This window comes from Xiphophorus hellerii, chromosome 12 (genome assembly GCF_003331165.1).
Source record: "Xiphophorus hellerii strain 12219 chromosome 12, Xiphophorus_hellerii-4.1, whole genome shotgun sequence".
Lineage (NCBI taxonomy): Eukaryota > Metazoa > Chordata > Actinopteri > Cyprinodontiformes > Poeciliidae > Xiphophorus > Xiphophorus hellerii.
Genome location: NC_045683.1, coordinates 7,854,304 through 7,874,126, shown reverse-complemented (window position 1 = coordinate 7,874,126; position 19,823 = coordinate 7,854,304). Strand labels below are relative to the sequence as shown.

At 38.3% G+C, this 19,823-nt stretch overlaps 2 protein-coding genes across 5 annotated transcripts in view; both read left to right on the top strand.

Annotated features, from left to right (window-relative positions):
* Positions 1–209: 209 nt before the first annotated feature.
* On the top strand, positions 210–11,796 carry LOC116730058 (UDP-glucuronosyltransferase 2A1-like). The gene is made up of 9 exons (XM_032579034.1): positions 210–273; positions 1,854–1,855; positions 5,116–5,844; positions 5,943–6,091; positions 6,191–6,322; positions 7,970–8,057; positions 8,396–8,615; positions 9,430–9,739; positions 10,688–11,796. The coding sequence occupies exons 3-8, from the start codon at positions 5,127–5,129 to the stop codon at positions 9,710–9,712; spliced, it is 1,590 nt and encodes a 529-aa protein (XP_032434925.1). The 5' UTR covers positions 210–273; positions 1,854–1,855; positions 5,116–5,126; the 3' UTR covers positions 9,713–9,739; positions 10,688–11,796.
* Positions 10,179–19,823, top strand: part of LOC116730057 (UDP-glucuronosyltransferase 2C1-like) — a 27,130-nt gene continuing 17,485 nt past the window's right edge. Inside the window, exons 1-5 of one of the 4 annotated variants that reach the window (XM_032579033.1) lie at positions 12,794–13,559; positions 16,914–17,062; positions 17,162–17,293; positions 18,455–18,542; positions 18,881–19,100. In XM_032579033.1, the coding sequence (XP_032434924.1) occupies positions 12,842–13,559; positions 16,914–17,062; positions 17,162–17,293; positions 18,455–18,542; positions 18,881–19,100 (1,307 nt within the window). In that variant the 5' untranslated portion in view covers positions 12,794–12,841. Of the gene's footprint in view, positions 10,231–12,793; positions 13,560–16,913; positions 17,063–17,161; positions 17,294–18,454; positions 18,543–18,880; positions 19,101–19,823 lie in introns of those variants that run through there. The other 3 variants (XM_032579029.1, XM_032579030.1, XM_032579028.1) reach the window with 3 other exon arrangements.

The window sequence follows — 19,823 nt, the reverse complement described above, 5'->3', positions numbered from 1 at the left end:
CCTCTTGAAAGCAAACAGGTTTAGATTTTAGGTGTTTCCACATCTGACAGTTCAGTAGACTTGGTTTGATTAGGAATCAAAACTGCAACATTTGTTAAATTTTCAGCTGGTGCAGTTCACTTTCACACTGCACTGTGAAAGTGAACTGCCAAACGTTTAAATAAAACCTGTTCCAGCCCTCGCCTGTGGTGGCGCTGCACCAAAAAATACTAAAGGAAATGACATGAGAACCTTAGAAGAAGACTGAGAGTGCCACTTCCTTCTTCACGAAAGGTAAACAAAGGTGAAATGATGTCAAACTTTAGTAATTATCAGTGTTGTATGGTAACGAAGTAAAAATACTTCACTACTTTACTTAAGTATATTTTTGAGTACTTCATACTTTCCTCGAGTATGAAAATTTTTGATGACTTTCACTTTTACTTCACTATATTTCCGAACTTAATCGCATACTTTTACTCCGATACATTTTCAATGTGTGGTTTAGATACTCGTTACAAAAAAGCGAGAGAGAGAAACGCAAGTGTTTTGACCCCACCTACTGATTGACTGCAACAAAGTCGGTAGCCTGCTTGCCTGGGCTTGTTCATCACCTCCAATAGGATACACCTGTTTCGCTTCTCCCATTAAACACAAAGCAAGTCTCGCAATCAGCAGCAGCCACATGGAGGAGGAGACGGAGACCACAACGACTGCAACTACGTCGGACACGGCTCCAGGGGAACCACCAGCTGGTGATGAGAGCCCATGGCCTTATTTAAACACAATATACTCTTTCGTGGGTGTTAAAGATTCGTCGTAGCGCATGCAGTGTATGTTATTCCTGCCCAAAGATGTGGAAATTCTATCTTACAAAAACTCCCCGTCCCACTTGAAGAAACACATCGAGGTAACGTCTTATGAAATGGTTATAATCCTCCTGTTTCAGTAACTATAGCTTGGTCACTAGGCACTATTGTGAAATCTTAAGCATAACGTTACCTGTATAAATGAACTTTGTTTGGCATTGTTTCAGTTCCACACGTGGTGTATTTAGCTTAGGCCTAATGTTGACTGTAGCAGGCTACCTAGACTCCTCTGTTCAAGGGGGGACAGAAGCCATAGCGATAGCAATTTAGACTAAATTTAACGAATATAGGAAAGGCATGCAAGTTCAAAACCACAAACCATTAACGTGCTACTCTTTAAAACTGGAACAATTTATTATCCATCCATCCATCCATTTTCTGTTCACCCTTTGTCCCTAATGGGGTCGGGAGGGTTGCTGGTGCCCATCTCCAGCTACGTTCCAGGCGGGAGGCGGGGTACACCCTGGACAGGTCGCCAGTCTGTCGCAGGGCAACACAAAGACATACAGGACAAACAACCATTCACACACACACACACCCCTAGGGAGAATTTAGATAGACCAATTAACCTAACAGTCATGTTTTTGGACTGTGGGAGGAAGCCGGAGTACCCGGAGAGAACCCACACATGCACAGGGAGAACATGCAAACTCCATGCAGAAAGACCCCGGCCGGGAATCGAACCCAGGACCTTCTTGCTGCAAGGCAACAGTGCTACCAACTGTGCCACTGTGCAGCCAACACTGCAATTTATTAGCAGGTTTAATTTTGCCTGCACTTGGTTGTGTACATTATTTTAAGTGTATTTGACAAGTTTACCAAAATATAAAAAAAGTCATTCAAACTGCATTTGCCTTGTTTTACTTTTTACTTGTACTTTTCATTACATTACTTGAGTACATCCATTTTTACAGTAATTTCCATACTTAAGTACAAGAAGTTTCAGATACTTTAAGACTTTAACTCAAGTAACATTTCAGTCAGTGACTTGGACTTTTACCAAAGTCGTATTTTGGAGAGGTACTTTTACTTGACTCTGAGATTTCAGTACTTTATACAACACTGGTAATTATAGGATTTTGCTTTTATTGTTGATAAAAGACCACAAGCCATTTCTCCCTCTAGTGATTTGGTGTGGTTGTATCTTCCCAGAATGCCTTGCGTTGTAGTCTACTTCCTGCTTTAGGAGCAGTCTCTGCAGTCTCTGGTCCACTTGTGTCCACATATGCTTTGGAACTGAGCCAGAGTTCATTTCAAATGAACTATCGTATTTTCCGCACTATAAGGCGCATAGAATAGATGCTACAGTAGAGGCTGGGGTTAAGTTATGCATCCATTAGATGGAACTGCGCTAAAGGGAATGTCAACAAAATAGTCAGATAGGTCAGTCAAACTTTATTAATAGATTAAAACCAGCGTTCTGAAAACTCTGTTCATTCCCAAAATGAATAAACAGCTGTTTTATTATTTTCCCCGAGGTAAAGTAAGTGAAGTGGTATTTTCGTGACACAGTTTATCTTTTAACAACAGCAAGGTATAATATATAGTGGAGGGGAACTTTTCCTCGATTTAAAAAACAGTCTGATACTGTTACGGTAAATCAAACGTTAGTGCAATCACAATATATATCCACTTCCGCACCATTGATACGTTCATGTTAAATTCTCTCGCTGCTGCTCTATTCCCGTGTTCTACTGCGTGACTGATCGCCTTGAGCTTAAATTCTGCGTCGTAAGCGTGTCTCTTAATAGGAGCCATTTTGGGGCCTTTACACAAAACCCAGTGTGCACCGCGCGCTTCTTCTTCTACGGGGGAAAATGAAGTCGGCGGCTGCTTACCGTAGTTGCGAGACCTGTTGTGGCTCAATATTGGTCCATATATAAGGCGCACCGGATTATAGGGCGCACTCTCGGCTTTTGAGAAAATTGAAGGTTTTTAGGTGCGCCTTATAGTGTGGAAAATACTGTAAGTCCTCGTTTTTGGTCCACATCAGACTTTCATGGCAAACGAACTAGAGTTTGATTAAAGCGGATTAAACAGGTGTGAATGTTGTGACTCCAGCCATGAAGGACTGACTATAGAAGGTCAGTGAGAGAGCTTTTAATCCCTCAATTCTCTGCATTAACACAGTTTCAGTTTCAACAGGAAGAGTTTCACAGCATGAATGTGACACCAGGTTAATAAAACCTACATCCTAAAACACACTCACCCTCTTTTTTCCCTCTAGTTGGTCATGAGAACGACGCGAAACTGAAACTATTTTTCACTTTTGAAGTTTCAAACGCAATGATTCAACTTAAGAAAAACAGCAACATTTAAAGTTTATGATATCATTAATTAGTATTTAAAGCTATCATGAGAAAATCTAAAAGATTCTTACTTAATAAATAATCAAAATAGATGTAAGAAAAATTTTAAATGAACCAAATTGTTTATCGCTGTTCAGTCCAGTGTGGGGTAACCAATTTTTTGTACCTGGTAGAGCTGATTTAATATTTAAAGTATGGAAAGACAAAGGACTCCAAATGATTCAGAATCTTTATGTACCAGACTCAGACATACTAATGAGCTTTCAGGATCTGCAACATAAATTTCACCTAGATAGGAAACATTTCTTTAAATATCTTCAACTCAGAAACTTCATAAGAACGAGTCAAAATAATGAGTTGACAAAACCTGCCAAGTCAACTTTAGAAAAAATGTTAACAAAGGACAGTTTGAAGAAAGGTATCATATCAGAATTTTATCACTCAATAATGTTACATATATCAGAAGGATCTCATGATAGACTTAAGGCTTGGAGAGAAGACTTACTGCTAGAGATATCTGAGGAAGATTGGCAAACAGCATGTAAACTGGCCCACACCAGTTCTATCAACACATCTCTCAAAATGATTCAATTCAAATGGTTAATGCGGGTTTATATAACACCAGTGAACCTTAATAGGTATAACAGGGAGATTCCTGATGTATGTCCGAAATGCACAGAGGACAGAGGAACTCTGGTTCACTGCATGTGGTATTGTAGGATAATTACACTGTTTTGGAAAGAGGTAAAAGATGTAATTGAGAAAATAATTTCCAAACAAATAATTCTTGAGCCAAAGCTGTTTGTGTTTGGACTGTACCCTGAAAAACATAATTATACTAAAAATGAACGGACATTTATAAACTTAAGTTTGCTTAATGAGAAAAGATGTACATCAATGTTTTGGAAAAAGACTCCTGGACCGACCATAAACCAATGGGTACAGCAGATGTTATCTGCCCTCCCTCTGGAAAAAATTACGTATATATTAAAGGGAAAACAAGATTTGTTTGAGTTCATCTGGAATCCCTTCATTAGGTATGTCAAGGATCTGAACATCTCGGAAGACGGTATGTGACTGAAGAACATGGTAACTGCAGTTCCCAAAGACAATTCTTTTTGAGGACATATACTGTTAAAATCTCAATTTAAAGACGATATGTAAAATATGTGATGGGTTGTATTGGAACCAGGATTGTGAGAGACATTTTGTTGTACTTTTTTGTTTGTATTTTATTTTGACTTGAACAGTAATACTACTATTGTTGTTGCCACAATTTGCATACTGATCAAGTTGTTTGTTTAAACCACTAAAATTCTAATAAAGATATTTTGGGAAAAAAAAAAAAAAAATCAAAATAGTACAATCAGTACAAAGAAACCTTTGACACATAATAACCGGCATTCTGACAAAACTCTTCTTGTGCATAAAAACTGTGATAGTAGTAAAAAACATTCAAACTACATAAGTTACTGGACGCCACCTGCATGGAAACAATGTATTACAACTAGATCTATAAGGCCCAACAAGGACATTTTTGGGTCAGTTGCTTTTCCAGTTGAAACATGAAATCTGTGGTTTTCATGTGCTTTGTATTGCCATCAAAGTACTACTTAAAAAGATTCAAGTCTCAAAGAGAAACAAGATAGACAAATAAGATTTACTCTAGCTTTCACCACACCTTAAGATTTGGCAATCATAAAAAGCTGACGTAATGCAGAGATTCAACTTTCCCCTCACTGAACGTCAGCAAAGAACACACCTCTTTCCCTCGAATTAGAGGTGTGTCTACAGTTACCTTTGCAGCTGTTACTTTTTCTCTTACTAGCAGCTCTACAGGGCTCAGCCTGTTATCTTGCATTACTCAGTATAAAGAGCAGTGAGTTAGAGTTTGTTTAGTTAATCGGTATCTTTAAGGTAAAGCTCATAAAAACCAGGCTGTGTCTGGTTTTCTACAGACACAGCCACCATGGAGCTGCGTCTCTCTGTCTGCATCGTGCTGCTGCTTTGTGCAACAAGAAGCTCAAATGGAGGGAAGATTTTGGTGTGGTACACTGAGGCCAGCCACTGGATCAACATGAAGCCAGTACTGGAAACTCTGGTGGACAGAGGACACCAGGTGACGGTCCTGGTCCCGAGCGCGTCGATGTTCATGAACAGTAGCGAACCGTCTCGCTTCCAGTACGAACCTTTTAACGTCGACGTCTCAGTAAAAGATATAAAAAAGGTTTTAGATGATCTTATCCACTTCTCCATGTATGAGATGGATTTTTTGAACCCCATTCAGATTTACATGAAATTTCCAGATTTAATGAAGAACAACATGAACATTTATTTTAAGTTTTTGGATGGCGTGGTGAAATCAGAAACCATCATGAAGAAGCTGAAGGAGGGAAACTACGATGTGTTATTTGCTGATCCGATCTACCCTGGCTATGACCTGACGGCAGAGATTCTGGGAATTCCTCTTGTTCTTTCTTTGCGTTTTTCCATGGCTCATTACTGGGAGAGGATGTGTGGTCAGCTTCCTGCTCCACCGTCCTTCGTCCCGGCTGCTATGAGCAAACTCACAGACAAGATGGATTTCACAGAGAGACTGTTCAACGTCCTCTTCTACGCTTTGCAGGACGTCGTAATAAACCAGTTCATATTGAAAGATATTGACAAATATTATTCTGAAGTCAAAGGTAAGAGGCCCATTAGTATTTTTGAGTGTTCAAATATTTCAAAATGACCATGAAAGCTTTAAAATCTTTTGATTATTGTTATGTGTCCACTATAATAGGAACACCCGTTACCCACTGTAAGTTGCAGGGTAAGGCGGATATCTGGCTGCTGAGAACCTACTGGGATTTTGATTTTCCTCGTCCACTCCTCCCCAACTTTAAATTTGTTGGAGGGGTCCACTGCAAACCAGCTAAACCTTTACCAAAGGTGGGGTCATAATCCACCAATTCAAATAATCAGCCAACAAAATTCTGAATTTAAAACCAACTAACTGGCTCAATGATCGAAAATATTACTATTTTTCAGGAAATGGAAAAGTTTGTCCAGAGCTCTGGAGATGCTGGGATTGTTGTCTTCTCTTTAGGATCGATGGTTAAGAACCTCACCACAGAGAAAGCGAACATGATCGCCTCAGCGCTCGCTCAGCTTCCACAAAAGGTCAAGAAGATCCAGATAAATGATCATGTGTTGAAGACTTGTAGAGTTTATTTAGCCAACTTTGACCTATGTAAGTCAGGGGTTTTCAAAGTGATGGAGAGTTGATGTTCCATTCATACATGTTTCACTCATGTCATGGGGTTTACCTGCTTTATGCGTAGCACCTCATGATGCTTCAGCTGCCTTGTCATTTAGCATTAAGAGTGTGACCTGCTTTCTGCTGTGATCGCAGTTCATTTTGCGTCCGGTCAAAAAGTTCCCAGGGTTTGGCAGACCACACTGTCAGTGGAGCATCTTCAGATCCAACCCAAACCTAAACAATCAACTTCAAACTTCCTTTTATTTTGTAAGCCCAGACTCTTTCTCCTTACTGATAACAGCTTTAGGTGCTAAAGATCTATACATTTTGTCTCTTCAAAGCATAGGCTTGGTGAAGTTGGCTAAATGATTGCATTGAATTGTTCTGGTTTATTGTTTCCCCTCAAATGGCTCCTGCTGAAGAGCTCTGGCGCCCTCCAGAGGCAGCATGCCCCGCTTCTAAAAGCTCTGATGTAGGTTATCCCAGACATCAAGATTTGTTGTGTTGCTGGTATCAAAAGTCAGGGAAGGGAAGTCTGGGTCAGCAGCAAGTGGCACATAGGCTGCAGAGCAATGTGTAGCCAATACACACTGAGGGAGGGGAGACAGAAGCTACCATGTTGAAACAGCCAGAGATCATTTATCCTGAGATGCATTTCCAACAAATACAATCAACAGTGTCTTGAGTACTCACAAAGACACAAAATGAAACCTGCAAATATTAAAATAGAGATAAGAATCACCTTTTTTTTAACCCTTTCATGCATGAATTATGATCCTTTGTGTCAGAATTTTTTTTTCCATTTTTTTAAATTTTTTTCTTAAGGCATAAAAAAGGTAGGAATTTTTTTTTGTAAAAATATTTTTTTTTATTTTTTTTATTTTTATGTGATCAATTGTAATTTTGTCCAAATACAAAGTTGTTATTTGAAAAATACATCAGTAGTATTGTTCCTAGGGGTTATCTGATGTCACAATATTTTTTTTACTTGCAAGAGTCGTCTACAGTAGACCGGGTCAGTTCTCATGCTTTTTTGTCTGTCGGCCATATTGTATTTAACAAAAATAATTTCTTGCATTTGCAGCTGATGGCCAGTAGTTGATGGTATATTGTATGATGCATCAGTGTCCACTTCAGTGGTCTGTGTGCATTTATAACATAAAAATCCACAGGAAGCACAAGAAAATGGCTTTTAGATATCTGTCCACTGTAGTGACCACTATGCATGAAAGGGTTAAAAATTGAAAAATATTGTATCAACATAATTAAAAAAGTTATTCATAAAAGAAAATGTTGGCTTAAATTAAAATAACCAAACTGACAAAAGCATTTCGTTTTCTCACAATGATTAACATTTTGGCAGTTAATGTTATGGCATACTCAGACCTCGAAATACATTATTACTGGCAGACCTGCAAATAGTGCCCTCTACTGATAAAAAGTTGCACGTACACAATATAAAGAAACAAAACAGCTAAGAATACTTCTGATTAGTGATACTGTTTTAAAGAACTTTTCCTGTAGCCATTGCTCAACCCTCTACAAAAAACCCGTTTGACCATTTTTAGGTGCTGTGGAGATACAGTGGCCAGAAACCCCAGACTCTGGGTTCAAACACCAGAATATACGACTGGATCCCACAGAACGACCTGCTGGGTGGGTAAATAATAGCATCCACAACACTGTAGAATAATTTATGCTAAAATAAAAAGAAATGAGATACAGGAAAAACTACACTGCAAGTCCAGTTGTGACACTGCTAACTTGATTCATTTCCAAATGGTCCAACTGAAAACATTTTTTCATAAGATAATGAATTATGGAATATTAATTATTTTGATCAATAGAAGTACCTCAGACAAAAATGCAAATATGTGTAGTTACTGTAATTTATAAAATCTACTTTATACAATCCTAACTTGGTTTTTGTTTGATTTGATACAGCACAGTTTTCAAGATAATTAATAAAGAATGTTTGATAACGTTGTTTTCAGGTCACCCTAAAACAAAAGTTTTCATCACTCATGGTGGGGCAAACGGGATCTATGAGGCCATCTACCACGGCGTTCCCATGGTGGGAATCCCCATGTTTGCTGACCAGCCAGACAACATGGTGCACATGGAGGCCAAAGGAGCTGCAGTTAGTGTTAAATTTAACTTTATGACAACTGAGAGCCTCAGAGATGCCCTGAACATGGTCATCAACAACAAATCGTAAGTTATTTTCTTTCCTTATGTGGCAACTATCATGTTTATGGTAACAAAACACGCTTTATTTATCCTAACTGGTTAGAATGACCATGGAGTCATGATGTAAAGCACTAGCAAAATTCAACATTTTGGCCTCTACTTTAGTATCAATCCAAAACCAAGTAAATAACAGGGGCACTATCACTGATAAATGCTTTTTAGGATTTAGGTTTGAAATATTATCAAACTTTTGTTTTTCCCGTTGAATTAGTTTGTTAAAAAGTGGGACAGAATTGGGACAAAACTGTAACAAATGTTTTGTAGGCATCTTCTTGTCAATAAAATACTTTAATCTATTGACATGATGAATTTACATTAGAAAAACAATTGGTGATGATTTATTCTTAAAACAAATTGCAAATTAAAAGAAAATCGTTTGTGAAGTAGATGTGAGAAACTAATATATAAAAATTAAATTAAATTAAATTTCAAGAGGATACACGAAATTAAAATATCGATCCTATACTGATCAACACTGACTTGGTATTGATCTTATCAATATTTTTGATCAATCAGTCCACCTCCATCAGAAAGATAATTCAAATAAACACTTCTTATAATTTTGAGGCAAAATTTTCACTTTCTGAGACTTTTGATAAAGAAGAAAAATTCCTTAATGAAAAAACTGAAGATGTAACATAAAGTTTGTGGGTTTTTTGGTAAATAATCCACAAAAACCAAACATCATTTACACAAATGCTAACTTGGCAGCAACCATTCATTAAACTTAGTAAAATATCCCAAGCTCTTTAATTTGTTTTTCCTCATCCATCAACAGCTACAAAGAAAATGCGATGCGACTGTCCAGAATACACCATGACAGACCCATGAGTCCTCGGGACGAGGCCGTCTTCTGGATCGAGTTCACCATGAGAAACAAAGGAGCCAAACACCTGAGGGTCCAGGCCCACGAACTCACCTGGTACCAGTACCACAGCCTGGACGTCCTAGCCTTCCTCCTTATTATAGATCTGCTCCTCATCTTCATCCTCTTCAAGAGCTGCAGCTTCTGTTTCAAGAGATGCTGCAGCAGAAAACAGACAAAGAGAAAAGCTGAGTAATAGACTGAAGTGAGATCTACTGTTCAGGTGCTTTTCTAACATAATAAAGTATTTCCAGGTGTTCATGGAATTGCAGTTTTAAAATTTACAAATATTAAACATTAAAACATCAGGATTGAGGACACATAAAAATAAGTATTCTCATTAATTCTTTCGTTTTATTCTCAGTACAGCATTTCTCAAATTCTGACCAACTCAAGTATGATACTGCCACCACCACGTTTCACTGTGATGCCAACCTAGAATGCCTCTTGAAAGCAAACAGGTTTAGATTTTAGGTGTTTCCACATCTGACAGTCCAGTAGACTTGGTTTGATTAGGAACCAAAACTGCAACATTTGTTAAATTTTCAGCTGGTGCAGTTCACTTTCACACTGCACTGTGTCAAACCAACCAAACGTTTAAATAAAACCTGTTCCAGCCCTCGCCTGTGGTGGCGCTTCACCAAGAAATACTAAAGGAAATGACATGAGAACCTTAGAAGAAGACTGAGAGTGCCACTTCCTTCTTCACGAAAGGTAAACAAAGGTGAAATGATGTCAAACTTTAGTAATTATAGGATTTTGCTTTTATTGCTGATAAAAGACCACAAGCCATTTCTCCCTCTAGTGATTTGGTGTGGTTGTAACTTCCAAGAATGCCTTGCGTTGTAGTCTACTTTCTGCTTTAGGAGCAGTCTCTGCAGTCTCTGGTCCACTTGTGTCCACATATGCATTGGAACTGAGCCAGAGTTCATTTCAAGTGAATACCGTATTTTCTGCACTATAAGGCGCCAAACACCTGAGGGTCCAGGCCCACGAACTCACCTGGTACGAGTACCACAGCCTGGACGTCCTAGCCTTCCTCCTCATTATAGATCTGCTCCTCATCTTCATCCTCTTCAAGAGCTGCAGCTTCTGTTTCAAGAGATGCTGCAGCAGAAAACAGACAAAGAGAAAAGCTGTGTAACAGACTGAAGTGAGATCTACTGTTCAGGTGCTTTTCACACAGAATAAGACTCTATTTGGTGGTTTTAAAGTGTACACATTTAAACAATAGCAACAAAAAAAAAAAAATCAGGACTGAAGAGAAATTAGTGTTGATTATTTTTTTGTAGTTTTGTATTTAGCTCCTTATTCCATTTCTCAAATTCTGAGCAACTTTCCAGGTCCTGCTGAATAAATGACCAAACTATGACACTGCCACTACCATGCTTCAATGTGGCACAATGTGGCATGGTGTGGCAAAATGTTGAGAAAAATCTAGAATGCCTCTGACAGAAAACCGATTTATGGACTGGCTTCTCTTAAGAAAAAGCCAGTCCATAAATCGGTCTTCTTAACCGAGTTTAAAACCATGAACTATTTTCCCAATCACATTTTCACTCTGTCATACTAAATCATGTATTAAATGATACTTTTCTTTTCAATTTATGTATAAAATGGTATTACTATTATTAGTAAACTGAACCCATGTTTTTAGTGTGCTTTGCTTTCGTTCTGTAGTGTACAAACAAAGCTTCAGCAAAGCTGTAAAAATGACTGCAGTTATTGACATTTCAGACACTTCTATTAATAATCAGATTAAAATTTTTTATGCTCATTTCCATTGCTTTTCTAGCTCAGAAAAATTAATCACATTATTCAAAATCAGTCATAAAAATATTGTATAAACTCTCAGTTTATTTGTGGTAATTATTGAGTTTTTTGTTTTCATGTCTACTAATGTTAGATTATTGAGAGGTGTCATGTTGGACTGAACAGCCAATCAGAGCTGGACTAGTGAGTAAAACTTGAGATCTGAAAGTTTTTGATAACGCAGGGGTAAAGCACAACCCAAACATGGGTTGTGCTTTCCCAGTGGGTAATTTGTCAGAGCAAACTCACTGAAGGGGTTTTGCTGAATGACCTTCAGTAAAGCAAAAATCCACACCTTCACATCATTTTCAGTATTGATTTTGTTCACCCGTTTACTGTCCCTAAAAATCTCTGTTATCGGCCAGCTAGTAGAGTTATTTTTAGTTACCTGCTCATGGTTAACTGTTTTGTAAACTGTCAAATCCTGCTTATGGTATAAATAAATCTGACTGAGGAATTTTCATCCAACAGTGTCAATGGATTTTTGTCCCACAACAGCCTTAGACCCGAGTAAACCAAGACAGGCGGTGTTGAGTGCTAGCGTTGCAGTCTCTCTGTAGATCCCATAATAAACATAAAGTCAAGTTTTACACCATTTACATTCGACAAAGGTGTCTTTCATTTCTCGCTCCACACAGACTTCTTCCTAACAGACACGATCTTCACCTGAAAGGGAGCAATCAAATCAATGAAGCCTGAAATTTTAAAATGGAAGTCATCTACCAGCTCATCTACTGGGTTACAGCATAGAAACGAGGTGGAAGAGTAGATTTCATTAAAAGTTTGAGCTGTGTTGTTTTGTTATATCCCTTTTGCTAGATGAGTAAACAGAGATTGTGCTTTCAAATACAACAGAAATTATTAGACATCAATTACACAGAAACTGGAAATATTTACACCCTTACTGATAATCAGGTCCAGAGTTTTCATCAATTCTGTGTTGCCTGTTTAACATGTTGAGTCAAAGCCAAAGTTTTGAAGTATATCAGACAGCTTTTTTGCCCCTCTGTCTTGGGGGTTTTCACCATAGGTGTTGAAGCCTCCCACAAATATTAACCAGTTATAGTCAACACCGATATATAACAGGTAGGAGTTCACTGAAGTCATTGAAAAATTTGGCACAGAGCTCACTCATGGAATTTTACCTCGATTCTCAAAGATTCAAATTTGCCTAGGATGACGCTTTTACAGTTAAGTGAGTCGTTCAATATTATACCACAAAATAATTTTTGTGGTATAATGCATACATTTTTGGGTGAAGGTGCACTGCAAAGCATTTGTGCTTGGGGCAGCCAAAAGGTTAGCAATGGCACTGGTGTGTCTACATAAAGACAGGAAGTTATCTTTGCAGTCGTTGCCTTTTGCCTTACTAAACGTTTTCCAGGGGTGAACTGTTATCATGCATTATTCTGTACAACGAGCAGAAAGTCAAAGTTCATTTAGTTAATCAGTATCTTTAAAATAAAGCTGTTAAAAAGACCATAGCTGGTTTATCTACAGACACAGAGCCACCATGGAGCTGCGTCTCTCTGTCTGCGTCCTGCTGCTGCTTTGTGCTGCAGAAAACTCAAATGGAGGGAAGATTTTGGTGTGGTACACTGAGGCCAGCCACTGGCTCAACATGAAGTCGGTACTGGAGACACTGGTGGACAGAGGACACCAGGTGACGGTCCTGGTCCCGAGCGCGTCAATGTTCATGAACAGTAGCGAACCGTCTCGCTTCCAGTATGAACCTTTTGATGTTGACGTCTCAGTAAAAGATATAGAAAAGGTTTTTGATGATTTTCTTCACTTCTCCATGTATGAGATGGATTTTATGAACCCCATTCAGATTTACATGACATTTATAGATTTAACAAAGAACAACATGAACATTTCTTTTAAGTTTTTGGATGGCGTGGTGAAATCAGAAACCATCCTGAAGAAGTTGAAGGAGGGAAACTACGATGTGTTATTTGCTGATCCGATCTACCCTGGCTATGACCTGACGGCAGAGATTCTGGGAATTCCTCTCGTTCTTTCTTTGCGTTTTTCCTTGGCTCATCACTGGGAGAGGATGTGTGGTCAGCTTCCTGCTCCACCGTCCTTCGTCCCGGCTGCTATGAGCAAACTCACAGACAAGATGGATTTCTCAGAGAGACTGTTCAACGTCCTCTTCTACGCTCTGCAGGACGTCGTAATAAACCAGTTCATGTTGAAAGATATTGACAAATATTATTCTGAAGTCAAAGGTAAGTGTTCCATTAGTATTTTTGAGTAATCAAATTTTTCAAAATTACCATAAAAGCTTTAAAATCTCTTGCTTTTTGTTATGTTATGTGTAGCAGAGCTCACTTCATTTAAGCAACCTGCCTCTGACTTCCCAGAGAATCCATCACTCTGCGTTTCTGAGGTCTGAGGCCGGGGTCCAGATATTATCTTTACACCCGTCTTCTTACTCCAGAATGTGTCTGGCCCCCCGGCACTGCAAACAGGACATTAACTGTCCGGATCACTACAAGAAAATTTACAAAAAACAGAAATATAAAATACAGCGGACCTAATTCAAACATCAGACTGTTCCCCTACCTAAAGGAACCTCAGAGTGAAGAACTTTTGGCCTCCAAGTCACTTAAACTAGCTCTTTTACATACCAGAACTCTCTGTGCTAAAGCTCTATTAATTAATGATTTCATCACTGAGCATAATATCGATGTTATATTTCTGACAGAAACATGGTAGAATGACAATAATGTACCAATCATACTAATTGAATCAGCGCCTCCTAACTACAATTTCTTAAGTGAGAATAAAAAACATAAAAAAGGAGGAGGCGTGGCTTCAATATTTAAGAATACCATAAACTGCAGTAAAATTTCCTTGGGTCACTTCACCTCTTTTGAGTATCTTGGTATTGAGGTTAAAGGCCACAAACGAACTTTGACACTAACTTTATACAAAACTCCAACATACGTGGAAAATTTCTTTACTGACTTGAATGAGCTTCCATCTCTCATATGTATTGATTATGATTGTTTAATAATTGTTGGTGATTTCAACATTCATGTTGACAACTCCCAAGACTGAGGGGCAAAAAAGCTCGCTAATATTTTAGAGACTTTTGGTCTAACATAACATGTCAAACACGCAACACACACTCAAGGACACACACTGGACCTGGTTATCAGTAAGGGTGTGAATATTTCCAATGTCTCTGTAACTGATGTCGCCCTGTCGGATCACTTCGCTGTTATCTTTGAAAGTTCTTTATCTTTTAACCCACTTGGACAAACAGCAACCATCACAAAACGTTCTCTCACTGAAAACACAGCAGAAACATTTAATCAAATCTATTCTTCTTCCTCACCCTTAAGATGTAATGACGTAGATAAGTTGGTAAATGATTTTCAGTCTAAAGTTTCAGATATTATTGATTCCATTGCCCCAATTAAAATGAAGGTTGTGTCTGGTAGGAAGAAATCTCCATGGAGGAATGCACAAACAGTTAGATCTGCAAGACAACTCTGCCGTAGGGCAGAACGAAAATGGAGTAAAACTCAACTCCACGTTCATTGTGACATCTATAAAGAAAGACTACGTAATTATCATTTAACACTAAAACATGCAAGAGGTTTTCTTTGCAGATGTCATAAACAAAAACATTAACAACGCTCGAGCTTTATTTGCAACAGTTGACAGAATCACAAACCCTCCTGTGACGTTACCGCCTGAATTCCAATGTATTGCCGCCTGCAACCAGTTTTCCAGCTTCTTATCAGAGAAAATAAAAAAAATCAGAGGATTAATCTGTACATCCACTATAAAGTCAGTACCAATTCTGTGCCCAAACAAAACAAATACAGGAAAAATGACGCAATTTCAACTACTTAATTATAAAACCTTAGAGGAAATTAAAAGTCAACTAAGCTCCAGTTCCTGCTGTCTGGATGTTTTACCCTCACATTTCTTTAAGAAAGTCCTGCCTGTTATTGCTACTGATCTGATCCAAATAGTAAACTCATCGCTCTCATCAGGCGTTTTCCCCCAGGCTTTGAAAACAGCAGTAATCAAACCACTTATAAAAAAGAACAATCTGGACAAATCACTACTGCAGAATTACAGGCCGATCTCCAACCTCCCATTCATCAGCAAAGTTATTGAAAAAGCTGTGTGTAAACAATTAACTAGCTTCCTAACGATAACCAACCTCTTTGACTCCTTCCAGTCTGGTTTTCGTGCTCACCACAGCACAGAGACCGCCCTTGTAAAAGTGTTCAATGACATCCATATAAATACGGACTGTGGGAGAACCACAGTGCTGGTTCTGTTGGACCTCAGTGCAGCTTTTGACACTGTTGACCATGACATATTACTGAATCGACTGGAGAGTTGGGTCGGACTCTCCGGTCCAGTGCTTAACTGGTTTGAATCTTACATAAAGAACAGGGATTTCTTTGTTTCAATTGGAAACTTCTCATCAAAGAGGTCAAAGGTCACATGTGGAGTACCACAAGGTTCAATCCTAGGACCCCTTTTATTCAATATTTATATGCTCCCACTAGCTCAGGTTATAACAGGAAATAATATTAGCTACCACAACTATGCAGATGGCACACAGCTCTACATTACGATGTCACCAGGTGACCTTTGACCCCATCCAATCACTGAACAGATGCTTAGAACAGATAAATGTGTGGATGTGCCAAAACTTTCTCCAGCTGAACAGAAACAAAACTGAAGTTATTATTTTTGGACCTAAAGAGGAACAATCTAGAGTCAATGCACAGCTTCAGTTATTACAACTAAAAACCAGCGACCAGGCCCGAAACCTAGGAGTAGTGATGGACTCTGACCTGAACCTCCAGAGCCACATAAAGACAGTTACAAAGTCGGCCTTCTATCACCTGAAGAACATTTCCAGGATTAAAGGACTAATGTCTCAGCCAGATCTAGAGAAACTCATCCATGCGTTTATCTTCAGTTACATTGATTATTGCAACAGCGTCTTCACAGGTCTGTCCAACAAATCAATCAAACAGCTGCAGCTGATCCAGAATGCTGCTGCTCGTGTTCTCACTAAAACCAGGAAAATAGAGCACATAACACCAGTTTTAAAGTCCCTCCACTGGCTCCCTGTAGCTCAAACAATAGACTTTAAAATACTGTTGTTTGTTTACAAATCACTGAACGGCTTAGCACCACAATACATTAAAGACCTGCTGTTGTTGTATCGACCTTCCAGACTCTAAGGTCTTCCGGTTCTGGTCTGCTCTTCATCCCCAGAACCAGAACCAAACAAGGAGAAGCAGCATTCAGCATCTATGCACCTCAAACTTGGAACAAACTTCCAGAAAACTGTAAAACAGCTGAAACACTGACTTCCTTTAAATTTTGACTAAAAACCCACCTGTTTAGGATTGTATTTGAAATGTAATCAATTTCAAATTTATTGATGGAACTTGACTTACTGTCGTGTTTTGATTGTTGATTCTATGTTGCATTGTATTTCTGTGTTTGATATGATGTAAAGTACTTTGAAATGCCTTGCTGCTGAAATGTGCCAGACAAATAAAATTTTATTTGATTTCCTGTGTCCACTATAACAGGAGCACCCGTTACCCACTGTAAGATGCTGGGTAAGGCGGATATCTGGCTACTGAGAACCTACTGGGATTTTGATTTTCCTCGTCCACTCCTCCCCAACTTTAAATTTGTTGGAGGGGTCCACTGCAAACCAGCTAAACCTTTACCAAAGGTGGGGTTATAATCCACCAATTCAAATAATCAGCCAACAAAATTCTGAATTTAAAACCAACTAACTGGCTCAATGATCGAAAATATTACTATTTTTCAGGAAATGGAAAAGTTTGTCCAGAGCTCTGGAGATGCTGGCATTGTTGTCTTCTCTTTAGGATCGATGGTTAAGAACCTCACCACAGAGAAAGCGAACATGATCGCCTCAGCGCTCGCTCAACTTCCACAAAAGGTCAAGAAGATCCAGATAAATGATCATGTGTTGAAGACTTGTAGAGTTTATTTAGCCAACTTTGACCTATGTAAGTCAGGGGTTTTCAAAGTGATGGAGAGTTGATGTTCCATTCATACATGTTTCACTCATGTCATGGGGTTTACCTGCTTTATGCGTAGCACCTCATGATGCTTCAGCTGCCTTGTCATTTAGTATTAAGAGTGTGACCTGCTTTCTGCTGTGATCGCAGTTCATTTTGCGTCCGGTCAAAAAGTTCCCAGGGTTTGGCAGACCACACTGTCAGAGGAGCATCTTCAGATCCAACCCAAACCTAAACAATCAACTTCAAACTTCCTTTTATTTTGTAAGCCCAGACTCTTTCTCCTTACTGATAACAGCTTTAGGTCCTAAAGATCTATACATTTTGTCTCTTCAAAGCATAGGCTTGGTGAAGTTGGCTAAATGATTGCATTGAATTGTTCTGGTTTATTGTTTCCCCTCAAATGGCTCCTGCTGAAGAGCTCTGGCGCCCTCCAGAGGCAGCATGCCCAGCTTCTAAAAGCTCTGATGTAGGTTATCCCAGACATCAAGATTTGTTGTGTTGCTGGCATCAAAAGTCAGGGAAGGGAAGTCTTGGTCAGCAGCAAGTGGCACATAGGCTGCAGAGCAATGTGTAGCCAATACACACTGAGGGAGGGGAGACAGAAGCTACCATGTTGAAACGGCCAGAGATCATTTATCCTGAGATGCATTTCCAACAAATACAATCAACAGTGTCTTGAGTACTCACAAAGACACAAAATGAAACCTGCAAATATTAAAATAGAGATAAGAATCAACTTTTTTTTAAAAACTGAAAAATATTGTATCAACATAATTTAAAAAGTTATTCATAAAAGAAAATGTTGGCTTAAATTAAAATAACCAAACTGACAAAAGCATTTCGTCTTCTCACAATGATTAACATTTTGGCAGTTAATGTTATGGCATGCTCAGACCTAGAAATATTATTCCTGGCAGACCTGCAAATAGTGCCCTCTACTGATAAAAAGTTGCATGTACACAATATAAAAGGAATAAAACAGCTAAGAATACTTCTGATTAGTGATACTGTTTTAAAGAACTTTTCCTGTAGCCATTGCTCAACCCTCTACAAAAAACCCATTTGACCATTTTTAGGTGCTGTGGAGATACAGTGGCCAGAAACCCCAGACTCTGGGTTCAAACACCAGAATATACGACTGGATCCCACAGAACGACCTGCTGGGTGGGTAAATAATAGCATCCACAACACTGTAGAATAATTTATGCTAAAATAAAAAGAAATGAGATACAGGAAAAACTACACTGCAAGTCCAGCTGTGATACTGCTAACTTGATTAATTTCCAAATGGTCCAACTGAAAACATTTTTTCATAAGATAATGAATTATTGAATATTAATTATTTTGATGAATAGAAGTACCTCAGACAAAAATGCAAATATGTGTAGTTACTGTAATTTATAAAATCTGATTTATACAATCCTAACTTGGTTTTTGTTTGATTTGATACAGCACAGTTTTCAAGATAATTAATAAAGAATGTTTGATAACGTTGTTTTCAGGTCACCCTAAAACAAAAGTTTTCATCACTCATGGTGGAGCAAACGGGATCTATGAGGCCATCTACCACGGCGTTCCCATGGTGGGAATCCCCATGTTTGCTGACCAACCAGACAACGTGGTGCACATGGAGGCCAAAGGAGCTGCAGTTAGTGTTAAATTTAACTTTATGACAACTGAGAGCCTCAGAGATGCCCTGAATATGGTCATCAACAACAAATCGTAAGTAGTTTTCTTTCCTTATGTGGCAACACTCAGGTTTATGGTAACAAAACACGCTTTATTTATCCTAACTGGTTAGAATGACCATGGAGTCATGATGTAAAGCACTAGCAAAATTCAACATTTTGGCCTTCTGGTTCAGGCAGTAGAGATGTGTGACTCTACTTTAGTATCAATCCAAAACCAAGTAAATAACAGGGGCACTATCACTGATAAATCCTTTTTAGGATTTAGGTTTGAAATATTATCAAACTTTTGTTTTTCCCTTTGAATTAGTTTGTTAAAAAGTAGGACAGAATTTGGACAAAATTGTAACAAATGTTTTGTAGGCTTCTTCTTGTCGATTAAATACTTTAATATATTGACATGATGAATATACAATAGAAAAACAAATTAGTGATGATTTCATCTTAAAACAAAGTGCAAATCAAAAGAAAATCGTTTGTGAAGTAGATGTGAGAAACTAATATATAAAAATTAAGTTACATTTCAAGAGGAAACCTGAAATTAAAGTATCGATCCTATACTGATCAATACTGACTTTGTATTTATCTTATCAATATTTTTGATCAATCAGTCCACCTCCATCAGAAAGATAATTCAAATAAACACTTCTTATAATTTTGAGGCAAAATTTTCACTTTCTGAGACTTTTGATAAAGAAGAAAAATTCCTTAATGAAAAAACTGAAGATGTAACATAAAGTTTGTGGGTTTTTTGGTA